The sequence below is a fragment of the Saccostrea cucullata genome, unplaced genomic scaffold, assembly GCF_032062105.1.
Source record: "Saccostrea cucullata isolate Sc308-1 unplaced genomic scaffold, CSIRO_AGI_Scuc_v1 ctg5685, whole genome shotgun sequence".
NCBI lineage: Eukaryota > Metazoa > Mollusca > Bivalvia > Ostreida > Ostreidae > Saccostrea > Saccostrea cuccullata.
The window spans coordinates 36,858-55,250 of record NW_026939842.1 but is presented as its reverse complement, the minus strand read 5'-3'; the positions used below and the strand labels follow the sequence as shown (position 1 = coordinate 55,250).

The 18,393-nt window shown below is 32.2% G+C and overlaps 1 protein-coding gene and 1 long non-coding RNA gene across 2 annotated transcripts in view; both read right to left on the bottom strand.

Annotated features, from left to right (window-relative positions):
• LOC134254109 (uncharacterized) overlaps nt 1-18,393 on the bottom strand; it is a 36,040-nt gene that overhangs the window by 3,148 nt on the left and 14,499 nt on the right. Inside the window, exons 3-4 of the mRNA XM_062736662.1 lie at nt 18,267-18,380; nt 5,768-5,887 (exon numbers count right to left, since the gene is read on the bottom strand). Coding sequence (XP_062592646.1) covers nt 5,768-5,887; nt 18,267-18,380 — 234 coding nt within the window. The remainder of the gene's footprint in view (nt 1-5,767; nt 5,888-18,266; nt 18,381-18,393) is intronic.
• Nucleotides 9,884-11,389, bottom strand: LOC134254105 (uncharacterized). Its single transcript, XR_009989255.1, has 3 exons — nt 10,650-11,389; nt 10,105-10,207; nt 9,884-9,954 (listed from the first exon to the last, which is right to left on the bottom strand). It is a non-coding gene; the product is annotated as an uncharacterized LOC134254105 (long non-coding RNA).

Here is an 18,393-nt window from a genome sequence, read left to right as displayed (position 1 = left end):
GGCTATAAGAAAAGGTAAAATAAATCGGCTATAACAAAATCGAAAAATTTAACACGATATATCTCTCATGAACTATATATACAGTTTAAGAAAATTAATTTCCTGAGTTGAAAACTAAATAAATGTTAATATAATAGCACTATGCATTAACACTTGTAAACGGTGTCAACAGAATATGAATCTGCTACAACTGTACATGTACGTAAACGCTAAGCTCTCATATATGTATTGAAACGGAAATTGGTTTTGTGATTTAGTTTTGTATAAACGTTAGACCTACGTTTTTATATAAATTCTTAAACACTAAAAAAATATTAATTCTCAGATCATACAAGTAGTATGAAACTGCCTATGTACTGGGGCTGCACTGAGGTAATACATGTTGTGTTACGGGAATTCAGGGGACTTCTCAGGTGACGGAATGGATAAACATTAGTTTGTTTCTTCTCTTGCATACGGTCGTAAGACCTGAATAAGGCAGACGGATGCAGGGGATGAACAGCTAAGTGTTTCACAGTACACCAAAGCACGTAAGACCTGAATAAGGCAGTCACTTGGTTGTAGAGAGAGGTGGCATACCACAATTAGAGGTGGGGGAAGTGCCAAGATGCAGCAGTAATAGTGGAGAGGCAGGGCAAGAAGAAAATGACTTGCGGGAGACACCCGTTGACCACAGTTAGTGGTTGTCCAATCAAGAAGAAACCCATTGTATTTGTATATATTTGATTATAATCGTATTGGTCAACAAAAATCTGAGTTAACAGGTTAACGAACCTAGTGTAACGCCTCGGTGATACAAGACATAACACCACACACCCAAGCTCGGCCGCGTTGCACGTTACAGTATTAATTAACGAAAATTGAATGATAAAATACTTTTTTTTACAATACAAAACACAAAACTAAATAAATTAATATTGAAAGAGTAAAATGCGACTTTTCCGACTTAATAATGGTAAATCATTGCTATTAGACTTAGCGTGTACTGTTACTAAAAATAATTTTAAAGAGGGTTAAGTCAGCAAATGAATTAAAACCCTTGAAATTATTATAGACATAATCTCAAATGAGGCGTGTTTGAAGGGCGGCATTTTGAAAGTCTATAACAATTTAAAATTAGATAAACACGATCTAACAAAATAGCCAGAAATAAAATCGACTTCTTTAATAAAGTTACGGACGGTATGAATATAAATTGATTCGTTGCTATACATTTACTCGTTTTGCGTGGTCACGGCAGAATCAGAGGACTTCTTTTTTATTATTATTATAGTTAAATACAATAAAAAATAAATGCGAGCAAATTTTCATAGTTTAGAATTTTAGAATTATTTAACCCTTTTCTACGAAATTGTTTCCTAGAATTAATTCTGTCTGTAACCCGATGAAAACCCGAAGATCCGAAAGAAAACCCGATGATTCGAAAGTCTATGTCCCATAAGTGCAGTATTTTTTTTAAAGTTTATTGAAAGACTTGTTTACATAAACATTATGGAAACATCGTACAAATAAAACAAGAAAACATTGATGTAACCATCAATTGTCGCCCGGGAAATATATAAAGTAAACGATGAAAATGATTCTTAATCTTCAAACCGCTTCCATATGTGTGAAAAGGCATGCGTCTTATTGATGGAGAAGATAGTCGCGAATATTTTGAAAACATGTAGTCGGATAAAAATTAATCAAAAACGATACCATTTTAAACTTGATCAATTCCTCAAGTAAATGTTGGCTGCATAAAATATAAATATAGAGACACACGCATCACCTATATTTAAAAATGTATCATTTTTCAATATTATAATATAAAACACGAACTGTGCAGAGAACGTTTTTATCCGAGAAGTAAAATTCGATGTTCTAAAAAAAGGGACCTGTCGTTTTTTCGATAGTAAATGATAAGCAACTATATATATTATATATGAAAAAGTATATATTTTTACAGTTTCACTTTATGAAAGTAAATATATTATGTATCTCGTAATTTATAAACGGAAAGAAGTTTCTGAATAACAATCTTTTCAATGTTTAGAAAACCTTTAATTCTAAATAACTACTCCCAACACAATCCCCATACACCAACATTTAAACTTATATGTATAGAGCAGCCCGGTCCTCCGGGCTGCAATAAATCAGCGGATTGAGTTTATATAGGAACATTTTTTCATTAAATTGATTTATACGATTTTTTTTATAAACTTTAAAATCAAGCAAGAAAATGATTTTTTTTTAAATCCGGAAATCAGAAATGTACAATAATTTATTATAATATTGATTTAGAAAAAAAATCTTTTATGAGTGTAGTTCACACAAGGTATGAACAGAAACCTAAAAATAAATACTATTTAACACAAGGTGAGAAAGCAGTACAGGTGTTGACGCTGAACACACACGGGCTGAGGTGTCATTTAGGGGAATAGGGGAGAAGAGGGGTGTTGACGGTCGCACAGGGGAACAGTGTGCTGATTAGAGAGACACACATACGTGTCAGTTTTCTGGCAAGGAAGCTTTTCGATTTTCACTCAGAGGCATTATATTTTCAGTTTATTTCCACGTCGAAATGGTAAGCTGTTAAAAGTCATTATGATTCTTTGCCTGTATAGTTATTAGATTATCTGATGCCAGATAAAATTAATGAAAAACTTCTATTTCATAGTAACTGCAGTGGTGTGATAAATCGGGTAAAGCATTTTCATGCATTAGATTTTATAATTTTATTTTATTTTTTGTAATTTAGACATTTCAAGGAATTTAAATAATTAGATAGTGATAAAAATAAATTTAAAAATTGAGCCTATACGGACAAAATCGGTGTTAAAGTTATCTGGATTAATGTCTTAAATGCTTTTTACTATTATTTAAAATCAAGATCGGAGGCGAAAACACATTCCTAATATTATCAGACGATTAATCGGGAAAAAATGAATATTGCATTTGAAAAAGATACATATCAATCCCCTGCTTTATATTATTATTTTTAGGGGGAGTGGGTACGAATACATCGTGGCTTACCAAAAATCTTCCTCTAGTGACTCTGACTAATTTAAAAAATCTTATTAATAGTTAATTTTGACCACCCACCCACCCCCCATAGAATTCGCTGAGCTTAAAGAAAAAGACCATGGGATCGATTATTTCATTTTTGAAAATAGATTTTTAATCTTGATTCTGTGCTTGATAATAAAATTAATATTTTCTTTATTTACTCTATAATTAATAATTTAATTAATTTATTATATTATTTATATATTTATTCTTTTCCTTTCAAGCTTTTCTTTTAATGATGAAAAACGAAGGGATAAAACTTTCTATTCTCTTTTTCGGTTAAAGTAATCTTATTTTAGTTAACAAAACGAAAAAGAAAATCGGAACACCTCGGTAGTTTCTTCCTGTAGTAAAGATAAAAAATGAGGGTTTCCGAATGAACACGATAAACGCAAAACACGATACACGATAGAACCTGATAACGATCTACACGATACACAGAGAACACGACAGAAAACGCTAAACACGATAAACGGAAAACACAATACGATAGGATACGATAGATCTGTAAAGAATAACGATGCAGGTACTGTATAACCAAGGGGAGAAGGAAAACGCAGGTTCAGTTTATAAATTTATTTGGAAATGAAAAAGCAATGGCGATCTAAAAATACAAAAACGTATATACAATATCATAATACACATAGACACTGAGACAAAATACTTTTATTTTCTATTCACTTCAAAAATAAGAAATTTTACGTTTACTAAGCCCAAAATGTTATTTTCATAGTTTGAAATACCTTTCATTCAAAAATATGAAAAAATACTTGAGCTTATAACTGGGACTTGGACCTGTGAAAAAGTTTACAACAACGACGACGACGACAACGACAGACAACGGACAAATTTTGATCAGAATAGCTCACTTGAGTCTTTGGCTCAGGTGAGCTAAAAAGGCTTTGATGGAGAAAATTAATCGTCGCGATCTAGTAAAGGTAACCCTGGTAAATTGCAAAATAAAGTCGTCGCGAAAAAAAGTTGGTTTACAGTAATTTGTAATTCTAAAAATCAATAGTAAATGCATGTTCTAAATAATCATTTCAGTTTGTGCCCGATATACCATAGGCAATTTCGCCACATAGGCATTGTATTTCAAATGAGGATCATATGTGACGAAATTGCCTGTATAGAAATATAATTGTAAGTCACCTGCAATATTGAACCCAATAAAACAACGCAGCACAGTTAAGGTTACAAAAAGGAGGCGGAGCCTAATTTGTACGGGAAAACTTGACTATGACATCATACACAATATACGTCATACAACATTTCTTTAAAATACCACAAAATGAGTTGATCTGCTAATTTAACCAGTAACAAACCACCAAACTACATAAAAACTAACTACAGCGTGCTGTTTTGTCGTTAGTTGAATCCCACATAACAAATTATAAACAAGTCACTGATCGCAATACACTTGTCAATATGACGTCATTTCTTACAACGTGACGTAGTTTGTATGCAGTGAGAGACAGATCAAGCAATATTTTCTCAACAAAATATGTATTCTCTAATAAAATAAAATATTATTTACAGATATTCTATTGGTCAATAACTTGAATTTATCGCTTCTTCACTATTTTATTAATATATTTTCTGTACATTGCGTATTTAATTGACACTGCCGTATATTTGTATGCAAGTACATCGGAGGGTAATGTGAGGGGTCTTAATAAATCGATCTAGTGCAAGGGCATACACTCTATGGATAAAAGTAAGCTTTAACATTTCAACTCTAGAACTATTAAGGTATCTGAAAAGTGCTGCGATCCTGATGAAATCCTAACAACAATTTAATTATATCAATATTTCATGCCGCTAACCAGCAAAAAATACAGCGTTCGGTCATACAAGGATAATTTTAACAATGAAATTGCAGAATTTAGACAGGATCGCAGCTCTTTTTAGAAACTACAATGTGTGTTGAAAATATTTATATATTAAACTTGGAAAATTAACTTGGTTATGCCCTTGCACTAGTGATATTTATATGTAACATCAATACTGCAAGTCAATGTGCTAAAATAGCGTGACTGCCGCATCACGTGACAAGTCTAAATATAAAATATAATAGTCCTCGATATGTAGTTATTAATCATAATTACAATTATCCGATATAAATAATGTACTAAAAATAATCGCCATCCCGATTACGAATACATTTTTAAATACAAAATTTAGTCGATATTTCCATTGCGCACCTTAACTGTACTGCGAAGATATCTTAATTCAATGGAAGTAAAATAAACAATTTCATGTACACATAGATAAACTGCTCATATTATATTACACCATACCACAGACACAGATGATGTAAATAAAAAAATATGTATGAATGACAAATTAATGTACTAAATTGGAATTTGAGATACTGTAAATTTACATATTTTCATGAGATCAAATTTTTGTGGTTTGAGGAAAATCTCTTCGTTCATGAGGATTTGATTTCGTGGACGAAGAATTAATAATTACTCATGCATGTAACATTTTATATTGTGTGGTCTACATGACTATGTGGGTCTCGTCATACCTCGAAAACAACGAAAATAAAACGACCAAGAAATTTTGTGATTTTACAGTATCAATTTATGTATCAAACTATCATAATAGATGTATGGTAAAAAATAATATTGCAGGACAATGAATGTAATGTTTTAGTAAATGTCGTCATATATTGTTTCATCTCAGATTAATTAAGGAAAAATCATAATCTTACCAATATCGCAAAGTTCGCCTTTTCTATCGTCAACACACATGCAAAAGAAATAAGGAGGCAATGGAACTTCAAGACATGTTCCGTTAAAAAGACATGGATTGGGATGACATGGCCTATTTCCTGTCAAAGTACAGAAATATTCGATATACTAAGAATGCTAAATAAGGATAAATGACATGAACAATAAAAAATACCGTGTCTTTTAACCAGACCAGTAAAAGGTTATACAAGAGGCCCAAGGGCCTTGATGGTCACATGCCTATAACACAACAGTGTTAAAAATCTTTCATAAATATAAAAATAAATGGCCATTGGCCTTATAGATCACCTGAGTACCTGTAACAACTTTTCAACGATTTAATTTGGTTTGTGTTTTAGACCAGAGGCTATGAAATACACCATTTTAAAGATGCGCCATGGCTTATCATACATGTAACTATACACGTAGCGGAAAAGATATCATAAATCTTATTTTATCATAAATGGTTGATTAATACCAAAGAGCAAATTTCACAGCATTATTTATTTTCAGACTTTGTAACCCCCCTCCCTCCACGTACCCATTAATTAATCATTTAAAAAAAAACTCTTATCATTGGCACAATACCTAGGAGCCAAGAAAACAATTCCAAGAATTCGTGTTTTTAACTATTTAATCATAATAACCCCGACCTAGCACCGGAATACTTGACCCAGGGGACCTGAAATTCACAAATTTGGAAGAGGCATTCTTTCTCACTTTATCCTTGCATATTGCTATTTGGTTTAGTATCCAGGAACAGAAAAGACGATTTTTTGAAAGAATTTTTGCATTTTAACTATATAATCAATCCATGTAATTCGCAGTTTTGGAAGAGGCAGCCTTATCAAATATAACTAGCCACCTGGTTAGTTTATTAAATGCTCAGGAGCAGAGAAGAAGGTTTTCAAAGAATAAATATATTTTCATCTTTTTAATCAATAGTGTACAACCATACTACTAGAACCCCTTACCCAGGGACCATGATATTCATAATTTTTTAAGAAGGACCTTTGCTCATCCTAACTATGTACTTGGTTAGTTTGTTAAATACCCGGGGCAGAGGGGAAGATAATAAAAAAAATTATGAGTTTCCGCAATGTAAACAATGGAGCCCCGTCCTTACACCAGAACCACGGGTCCATGAAAATCACAATTTTCGAAGAAGAGGAACGGTCCTTGTGAGAGTCACAATTTGTTGAAGAGGGACCTTTGCTCATTTTAACTATGTACTTGGTTAGTTTCTTTAATACCCAGGGGCAGAGGGGAAGATTATAAACACTGCATGAAAATTTGGCTTTACAAAACAAGTAAAGATAATGTAAATTTATTTTTTACAATTGGCTTTTCTGAAAAAAGTCAAAGTTGGAAAAGGTAACCTTTACATAAACTTTACAAGCACTTAAATATGATGTAATGTCCAACATTGTCTTGACTTTACAAAAATGTAAAGATAATATTTACAACCATTAAACACCATATTTAGGATATATTAAATCTGATAATTACAGATCTTAAATTTAATTAAATACCATCTTTAATTACCACAAAAGTTAATAATTTCTATTTTCCATTCTAGTGAATAAAGCCTTATGCAATTTATAAATTAATTTTTTTCTTCCAAGTTGATACTGCGGAAGTCTGGACATCATAATTAATTAATATATATACAAAGTAACAAAAAGTTGACTTGAACTTTGTTTATTAATTTTTTTTTTTTACAAACATAAGATCAAAAACATCAAGATTCTTGAGAGCATATGTTGCCCACATCTTATCCTGCAAATTACATACACATGAATAAGTATCCAAGACAGAGTACATTTCAAGAAAATGTTTTTCATATGTGAAATGTTTTATAATAAAACCACCTGTACATTCTTGAATTTAAAGTTGTGAATCAACATAAAACTGTGTTCCTCTTTCTTGGATATTGGTTTCAGTGGAAATCAATAACTGTCAAAATGTTTTTGTCACATCTCCCTTTTCAGAGTCCAAAACTTTTCTTCCCATGCAGGCATTCATCTAATGCTGCTCCTAAAAGAAAAAAAAACTATAAGTATATTTTCAGTGCCATGCATTAGTATGAATATTTTCAATGGCATCTGTGTTATCAGAATTCTCAATACCATGATTAATAAAAATGAAAACAAGGCACAACCTAATTAATAAATAAAAAGTTCATACATAACCTTTAACCTCAAAAAGAAAAAAATGTAAATTTATTAATTTAATAAGAGACGAGTGGACCTCTTTTTATTGACATATAATATTATATGCAGAATCAATGGGTTAACCGTTAAATCATGTATCCCTCAATATAATTAAAATTAGAATTTAGATCCGCTCAAATACTCGTTACACATTAGTGTAGCGAGTACGCGAGCGGATCTAACATCTAATTTTAATTAGACTTTGTATTCCTTATCACAAAAAGCCTAAAATTACAATTTGAGAATTATGTATTTTTTAAGGGTACTAAACAAAACCAAAGAATAAATCCTTAAAATAAAGAGAAATCATAGGTTTTCCTGACTACTCAGTAGTCAGTTTACAAAAGGAACAATATAGTGCTACATATTTAGCTTAGCTGTACATGTAAACAGAATGATACTCAAGTTATGGTTTAGGATATTCCCCCTCGCAATCACGCATTTTCATGCACTTTAAAAAGTTCATTTTGTCGTTAATTTAATGCCAATTTCCTTCTATTTTATACTTGCAAACATCTCATCAAAGAAGAAAAGTCATTTTTGCATTAAAATATAGTGTCATTATATTATCTATGCTAAATTTTAGAGAAGCGTGTACCACGCTAAAAGGTGCTTGCGGGGAAATATTAAAATTTCTATGACATGATCAGAACATTTAGTGTATGTTGCATAACAATTCAGTAAGTTGTAAAGAGATATACATGTATGTACCTTTTTCCCCAATAGCGTGTTTCTGCTCATGATCTTTTTCCTGATATGGAACAGTAAAAGGACTTGAGGTGAGAGTCCCTCAAATTGAAGATGACAATCATGCTGAAATAGAATTCATACTGTGATTTACATTTTATACTTCTGGACAAATATAGTTCATATTTATATAAAAAAAAATTTGAGTTTGAAGCACACAGTCACCAAAGAATGAATTGATTTTGAAAATTAATACTCAATGCAATCACAAATAATAGATATGAATTGCGAAACACCTTTCAGGGTCGACATTAATGATAGTGCGTTAGTCTCAGACTAAAACATTTTCATTCGGACTTAAAAGATTTGTGGCTGATTAGTCGGAAGGGAATAATAAAGTTTTCTGGAAAAAAAAAGAATTTACCGATGTTCAATTATCGACAACTTTCACTGGAAAACCCCGTATGTGTTTTTAGCTTTCTAGCTTCTTAGCAGGAAGTTAGGTAATTCTGAGTCAATTCGGTGCTTAATTTTAGGAATCATTGGTATGAAATAAAACATTATAGCAATCATGATTTAGTATGACACATAAACAAAAATGTTGGATGTTTGAACGATGTAATCATGTATATAGAAAAACGAATGAGATCAGTTCCTGATTGCACGATTTCAACAAATCTTGATATAATACATTTCATGCAAATGCTTTGTTTATTTCAAATAAATTAAAAAAGTACATTGAAATGTTTATTCTATTTATTATTGATATTTTTTTAACGACTCATAAAATCGGCTGCAGACTAGTAAAGGTAAGGAAGCACTAGTCCGGCCGGACCAAAGCATAAAAATGTTAGTGTGGAACCCTGCCCTTATGTTTTTTTTTAATCATGAACACTTTAAAATTAGATCCAAACAATACTTGCCATCTTTAATGAAGGATATGGAAATAACGAACAGTATTCAATCTCAACGTCCATTAAACAAATATACAAAATAAGAGCAGAGCAAACACGGACATCCGAAACATCAGAGGTGGGATCAGGTGCCATGGAGGAGTGAGCATCCCCTACCGACCGGTCACACCCGCCGTGTGCTCGTTGTCATAATCAGGACATAACGGAAAAAATCCGTGGTCAATTCAGTGTATAAATAATGGACTAACAATTGGTATGAAAAACGTCAGTCAGCATTTTATGAAAAGTTGATAACCCGCCTCTTCTTCACGACAAATCTTTTTATTTTCTCATGGTAGGCTGAGAAGCTTGAGCCTATTCAAAGGAAATTTAACATTTTGTTTACAAATATATGACGATACGGACTCCGGAGCAAGTCAAGCGTACTGCTTAATAATGTAAATGTTTGTTCAAGTAACATTTCATGATACTTATTATTTGATTTTTAAAAAAATGTTTTTGTACCAAAGAACATTGGGATCCTTAATCTGGGTAATCATGTTTTGTCATCTTCCTCGCCCCGTCTTGATGTTTTCCCTTTAACAATCTACATGCTGATTCACTATACCTATATTTGAACAAAATGGACACAGTTTAAAATACACAATGATATATATAAAACAAACTTATTTGTCAATTTTGGAGTTGAAACTCTTAGCCAAGGCATAATTACATCTGTAACTGAGTTTTATGACAATTGTTTGTGTAAATTCTCAATAATTAGCAAAAATCCGGTTTTCAGTTTCAAATTCCAGGACCGGCTCGGTTTTCACTACTCATTTTAGTCCCACTCCAGAATTGTTTTTCTTTGTCTTGTTTAATATTCATACACCTTTACAGAATAAACTGAAACACATAAACATTTAACCCCCAAATCATCATAAGTACTAATCTAATATTCTGGCAGTAAATGATTTATACAGCGTAGTTTTGCCTAACTTTCATTGTTTCACATGCACAATGTACTGATCTATACTGAAAGTGAAAACGGCTGGAAATCGTAAACAAACCTGTAGTGCATGCCAACCCGGGAGTTCGAGCAGTTGTCAAGCCAAGAATCTTCTTAAATCTAGATGAGGTTTCAAAAAATTACTACTGGTCGCAAACTTCATCAAAATAACGATCACGATGCAGACCCGCTCAACTTGATTTGAAATGATTGGCTATTCAACCGAATACACAGAGCCATATTTGGTTTACTCTTCAAAGTAGATCGTTCATTGTACATTCGAGAAGAGTTTACATATTACTTGAATGAAGAGGATAACATTATACTGAGGTGAAAATTGTATGTAAGATATGTTTTTAGTAGCTTACAATAAAGGCTGTAAATATGCGGGAGATTTTATTGATGTCGAGGCTTGTAAACAAAACCAATAAACGTAGGACTTATTCAGGGCAATCGGCAATGCTCGGCTGACTCCTCCACGCGAGGTATGAGTCCCGAGGAACTCCGAGTGATGGGAACCAGTCTAAAATGCAAGAAATTTCCGCCAAGAAAACAACAAAGAAAGGGATTTTGGATGTTGTCAGCTGTATACATCATGTGCAACTGTGACTGCAAGGTAATACAAGTATCTTATTTGTTGCGAATAATTCGTTTCATTTTATTATGGAAATTTATCTGTCCAACACTGGCAGAAATATAACAAAATCTGATTTCATAATTCCTACCTCTGTTCCTCCAAGTAACACTCTTCGCTCTCATTTTTTTAAAAAAAGATTTTCATTGTATATTTTTTGTAGAAACAAGGAATTGGGAGCTGCTAAGGATGGAAAGGTCTTGTGTTTATTGGTTGTGCCCGAGACATTGATTAGTCACAGGTGTACTCTATTTCCATTTTAGGTAATGTCTTTTGAGTTTTTTAAGCAGAGGGAACAAAGCATTTTTCATTCAATATAAATGTAAAATTCTAGAGATAATTTTTTTTTTCAACATTGCTGGATACTCACTACATGACTTTTTCTGCAGAAAAGTATTTAAATTATTTTCTCACATTTTTTAACATGTGTTTAAAAAGGCAGGGTATGGTGAAGAGATAATTCATTTTTTATTCAAAATTTTATTTTCCATGCATTTGTACAGGGAGTTTATATACATTTGAGGTGAGCGGCAGATTTAATTTTGAAGATGGGTGACTTTCAGATGTTGTGATGAAGATTGTTGAAAGGGATTATCAACATAGAACCAATCCATATGAATGTGCAAGTCAGGTGAGGATTGGGCCTAAAAAAAATTATTTTTGTTTCCTGTAACCTGACCGACCCATTCAAATTATCCCTGGGTGGATTTTTTTCCTGACAAATGGCAAAACTTTGTTTGATCAATCAGCTGATTCCATTAATGAAATTAAAACAATAGCTTGTAGCTTAATTTGAGACATAAAATATGTCAACCTAGTTTACATTTACCATAAATATAAAGAGTAATCATTAGTGTAACAACTGTTTCCCCCTACAACTTTCTGAAGTTTGTTTTGGATGCCATGTTGGGTGTCCACTGTAAATATAACACCTGCTATTTTCAGTCTTGGGATGTTTCACCATTCATAAGCAAAAAAAAAAAAATTCTGACCTACCGACCCTTGATTTTTTGGGAATGTTACAGGAAACGAGCTTATTTTTTTAAGCCTCGGACTTCAACGTGTAATCAAGAAATGTTTATATATTGTATAGCTTAGTGAAAGCACGCCACAAACATTTTAAGTATCTCAGTAAGTTTCATGGATATTACAGATGTATCACTATCATATGTTTGACATTGAGTCGCATTGTCTAAATTGTGCTTTAATTTCAATAGAAGTAATGAAATCCTCTTTAGAAATTGTATTGTTTTTCTTTATAATTTTGAAAATTATCATTATTAGGACTTGTACAACACCTGAGTACCTAGATGACTGTTGAACTAATTGGTGAACAAGAAAAGATGTCAGAGAGGGGAATCAAATGCAGATGTCATGATCAAGAATATATACACTTATCAATGATATGATCAAGAATATGTAAACTTGTAAAGATTTAGAAAATCTTATGCTGTAAATCACTCTTCATTACGTAATTGTTCACACATTATCATCTACACTTATGCTATAAATCTTATCTGTATATTAAGCGCCCCCTCTTATCTAACCCCCTGCTGATTGTTATGACCTGTGTATTGACTCCTGATCTTAAGGATTTTGTAATGTGCTCCTGATCGTCAGGAGCGGATCTTGAGTATATATATATATATATATATATATATAAACATGTATAGTGCGACAGAATTTTAGAATAAGATAGGAAGATGGAAATATAGAAGACTTAGTAGATAGAACTGTTAGAGATAGATAAAGTTACTCACTTACTTGGACTATTACCTAATATTTCTTGGATTTATATGTACATGTGATTGTTTTACTTGGATTTTATTTTTTGTGAATTATTTTTCCTGAATGTTTCTATTTGTGATGTGCCGTGTAAATAAACCGTAGACTAGAATTTCGGCATCTATTTTCAAGATATGAGGAACAAGGATAAATTAATTTATTCATGCAAACTGACATTATGAAATGTGTTGTAAGACCGCTCGGTGCTGCGCTACAAACTAACTAGGAAATATCTTGGAGATTTATAGATGAACATGCAAGCATTCATGATTTTGAATGTTATTCAGCCAGAGAGTTTTTGCGCAAATTTAAATTTCAGTACAGTAATTTAAACTGGATGTGTAATTTTCAGTACAGTTATGTAAAATGAATATGTTACTTATTATGATTGTCAATTTCTCAAGAGACATAATTGTAGTAGATTTTTACGATCACTTTCGCAGAACAAAACACACAGAACTTTTTTCTCTGTGTGCATCATACACTTGTAAATTTTTTACACCACCATAGTTACATATTTTCCATTGATGACGTGTACGTCGAGCACAAACATGAAAATATGTGAAGCGGACACATATGCAAATACACATGCATCTGCACAACCTATTACATATTTTCCAAGGTGTGTGAAGTCGAGCACATACATGAAAATATGTGAAGCTGGACACATACACAAAAACACATGCATCTGCCACAACCTATTACATATTTTCCAAGGTGTGTGAAGTCGAGCACATACATGAAAATGTGTGAAGCTGGACACATACACAAAAACACATGCATCTGCCACAACCTATTACATATTTTCCAAGGTGTGTGAAGTCGAGCACATACATGAAAATGTGTGAAGCTGGACACATATGTAAATATACATGCATCTGCCACAGACATAAAAATCTAAACTAAGTCAAGCTCAGACAGGCTCACTGAGTGAAGCTGGACTCATACATGTTCTCATACATTTTGCAAACTGCATCTTCAAATATATTCTAATAGATTTTTCAGCATTTTTGTGTTTGTGAATATGTAAATTGCATCATTTTGCATTACAAGTTGAAGATGTCAAGATGTTATTAGCCTGTATATAAGCGCACATCAGATAGCCTTTTATGTACTTTTTTCCCCACATTTTCAATTCAATTTAAACTGCAAAGTTTATTTTGTATATGTACATGCACCATAACGAATAAATAATATTGTACTGATATTATATTTTAAAGTGAAATGGGACCTCCATTTCATAAGCAGAAATGTGAAATTTATATACCTATCATCTATATTTTTTTCTTATAATTTTGCCTTACATGTATTTGAATATTTGAAAGAAAACAAAAGTCAAAGATAGCTCAATATATTGTTTATATTCAAGGTTATAACTGGATATTTGTGCTGTATGATTTCTGACTCATCATATGATGAGAAGCCATAATACAGAATTTTTTAAGATCATTTTTGTTTGGAAATTGAGAATTGTCAATATGCCATTTTTTTTCCATTGTTATATTATTAATTACGAGGGTTGTTAGAAAAGTTCGCGGACACATTTAATTATAGAAAATCTATTGTGTACTGTGAAGTATGACCTATGTCTGAATGAATTTACACATTTTGTTTATTGGTATATAAAAAATCAGGTCCATATAATAAAATCTTAAAATTTTACAACTATTTTTGCTATAGGGTTATGGGATTCACGGAGCAATCACTTGACGTAAGGCGACGTGACAACTAGATTTCAGCCCTTTAAGCTTTGTCGCAGTTCTATAAATCTTTCATTTTTTCATATTTTTCTTATCTATTTTCTACTTTAAAATTGAATATCTATATCTAAACATATTACTTTTCAACTGTAATGTCTTTTGTACCGTTTTGGACATTACTGCGATGTTAAAAAATAAAAAAAGTCTATGCAGTCAATTGATCAAATATGGAAAGTATGCAAAACAATAAAGGCGCAACGCAAGGTCCATGCGATAGGTGGGTCTTGAATATCGATGTAGTTAATCACTCAAAATGTTACTCCTTCCATTCTTATGAAGCTACAACCATTTGAGAACTTGTTCTTTGTATGTGTAGGATATTCCCGGCAGCATCTTGAACATTTTAATCTCATTTTAGACATTTTCCTGTCTGCACACATAATTTTTAAGTAGTGCAGTGCTCCATGAAGCTCAATGACGTTCCGATTTTTGGCTGTGTTTTTACGCGTTGATCATTTATAAACGGCTATACAACAGCCATATACCCTCCAATTTACTTCAAAATTTCTTCCAGTGACGCTTCCTGCATACTTGAGCGGCAGGTAAAATATCACAAATCTCTTGGCACTACAATTGTGCAATTTTTTATTTTAATAAATAGTCTTTGTGATGTAAACGTGCCAAAATGTAGCATGCTCCGTGAAGCAAGATTTATCGAAATAAAAATGCCGTATATTTTTCAATAATCACCAGAGAGCACCAAATTCTTGTATATTTATTGGAAAAAAGCTCAAGATTATATATGGAAAGTTTGACCGGTTTCGAGGAAATAGCGCGCTCACAATAGAACTTGTCCGCGAACTTTTCTAACACCCCTCGTACTGTATCATTATTAATATCAATTTACATATTAAAGATCTATGCCATCCAATCCAGAGAGTTGTAGGCAATCCTGGTGCGCATAATAGTTTTTTTTTCCGCGCTTCGTAGTATAGTGGGAGCACATTGTATGGTAGGAACACATATTAATGGTTTTGCCAGTATATGTGGGCGTGGCCAAAGGAAGGCCAATGAGAAAGGAGTATTCAGTAAGGTGTTGGAATCATTCTAAGCCAGTGCTCTTCAATAAAACACGTGTTTTTTTTTTTTTTTTTTTTTTTTGCTTTATATATATAATATATATCATATTTGTATAAATATACTGGAAATGGAAATAACAAAACTGTTGAAATGTATTTTAATTTCGATTTTTTTTATACATGCAAATATTATAGGGTGTTCATGCATTTTTAAGTACTGCAACGAATGTACGTCCTGCATTCTCCCTTGAGACATTATTTACATAGCGACGGACACAGGTTTTCCATAGTTAACCATCTATGGTTTTTTCCTGGGCGGTTTTTAATGTCTGTGATAGGGGTATAATTTATTACATTTAAAATATTTTACAAATACATTGCAGTGCTTTATTGTTTCAAATTCAATGTAATGTTTGCTCAATATTTATGTATTGTTATAAAAAAAAAATGCCATCTGCTCCAACTAAGCTAACCTGGCTTACAGCATAGGTGTTGTTTTATTTGAGGTGTAGTCTGTCAAATAATGATGAGTCGAGAATATACTAAGAGGGTCTCTGAGGAAACTTGCCCTTGAATGTTTATGTAAAATCTGAATAAAAAAAAAATAATCAAACTTTGTAATTTTCAATCTTTGTCTTTTTCTTGCCTGTTTTAGTAAATGATACATGTGATCTTGTATTGTTTGTAACAGTTTATGGTCAACATTTATAAAAAAGAAGTTAAAACAGAAAAGCTTCCAGTATTTCTTTATCAAAAGCAATTAGAAATGAGTTCTCCCTCTATCTGACGTAAGCAAATCAGATAACAAAAGTTATACAAATCATTAGGAATTTAAGTTTTGTTGTACCTGTATTCTGATTTACATTTTTGATTGTCCCTCAGCATTATTTCAAGTTGAAAAACATTTAAATTTGTTTGATTCTGTAGATGACCATTTCTAATACTAATTTCAACTGGAAGTGGAAACGAGATAATTAAAAAATATCTTTGACATTTGTCTTAAAAATCTGGGTATCGACTAGATCGATTCTTTAAACTAACAATGAAAATCCAAAGTATAAGTGTATTAAACAATAATCAGCATTTAAATAAGGTTTTAATAAAATATGTATATCTAATGAACTTTAATATGACATTAAAGGTGAAAGGTTATATTTAATTATCTTTTCGTGTAAGTAAAGGTTACCTTTACACCTTTACTTTTTGTAAAGTTAATACAAAGATGACCTTGCTTTTTGGAGCACCTTTAATGAAATTTACTTTGCAAGTAAAGTTTTGTAAAGGTGTTTTTTCAAGCAGTGAAAACAATTTATGCATTTCCGCAATGTAATCAATAGAGCCCCGTCCTAACACCAGAGACCCTTACACTGGATCCGTGAAAATCACAATTTTCGAAGAAGAGGAACGATCCTTGTGAGAGTCACAAATGTTGAAGAGGGACCTTTACTCAGTATAACTATGTATGTACATATTATTTGTTTGTTTAATACCCAGGAGTATAGAGCAGAGAGTAGAGAATAAGATTTTCAAATTAAAGAATTCATACATTTGCACTACATAATCAACAGAGACCCTCTCTAACATCAGAACACCTGATCCTTGGGCGATGCAATCACAATTTTTGATAAGGCAGCCTTATTCAACATAACTATGTACTTGATAAGTTTATTATATGCCCAGAAGTAGAGGAGGAAAAATTTATGAATTGTCATTATATAATCAATAGAACCGACCCCGGGCCCAAGAAAATCACAATTTTGGTAGAGGCAGCCTTTCTCAACACAATTATGTACTTAAATAGTTTATTAAATGCCCAGAATGAAAGGGGAAGATTTCAAAGTATTAATGAATCGTCATTATATATTCAATCAAGCCCGCCTTAACACCAGAACCTCTTACCCTGGGGTCATGAGATTCACTATTTTGGAAGAGGCAGCCTTATTAAAACAACTATGTACTTATCTAGTTCATTGAATATCCAGAAGCAAAGAAAAAAATTTCAAATAATTAATGAATTGTCATTATATAATCAAAAGAGGCCCGCCTTAACATCAAAACCTCTTACCCTGGGCCCTTGAAATTCACAATTTTGGAAGAGGCAGTCTTATTCAACATAACAATGAACAATTTCACTTTTTAATGTCCAGGAGTAAAGAAGAAAATCTTTAAAGATTGCATTTATTTAGTGGTTTTGGTCCCACGTATAAGCCCCAGGGAAATAGGGAGCATGGGATACACAGTTTTTGTTTTCCTGCACCCATAGATGCTTATGTTAACACAAGAAGCAGGGTGCATGACGAAGGACGAAAACGGATAGCAATAGGTATGGTGACTTTAAATCTATAGTTGAACTAAAGAAATTAAGTATCCCTTTTTCGGAAAATAGTTAAAGTTATTGATCTCTGTTTCTTTTCAGATAAACATCATTCATCTTTAATTATAAATTATTTGCTTGATTTTAGTATGAAAGCGCAGAATACTTTTTTCACAAAGATTTCCACTGAATCCGTTCCTACAGGAACAGTTATATCTGGTGTTGTTATCGAATGAGTGACAGCTTCCCATATTTTGGCAAGGCTCTGATGCACAAGGATCTAAAAAATAAAA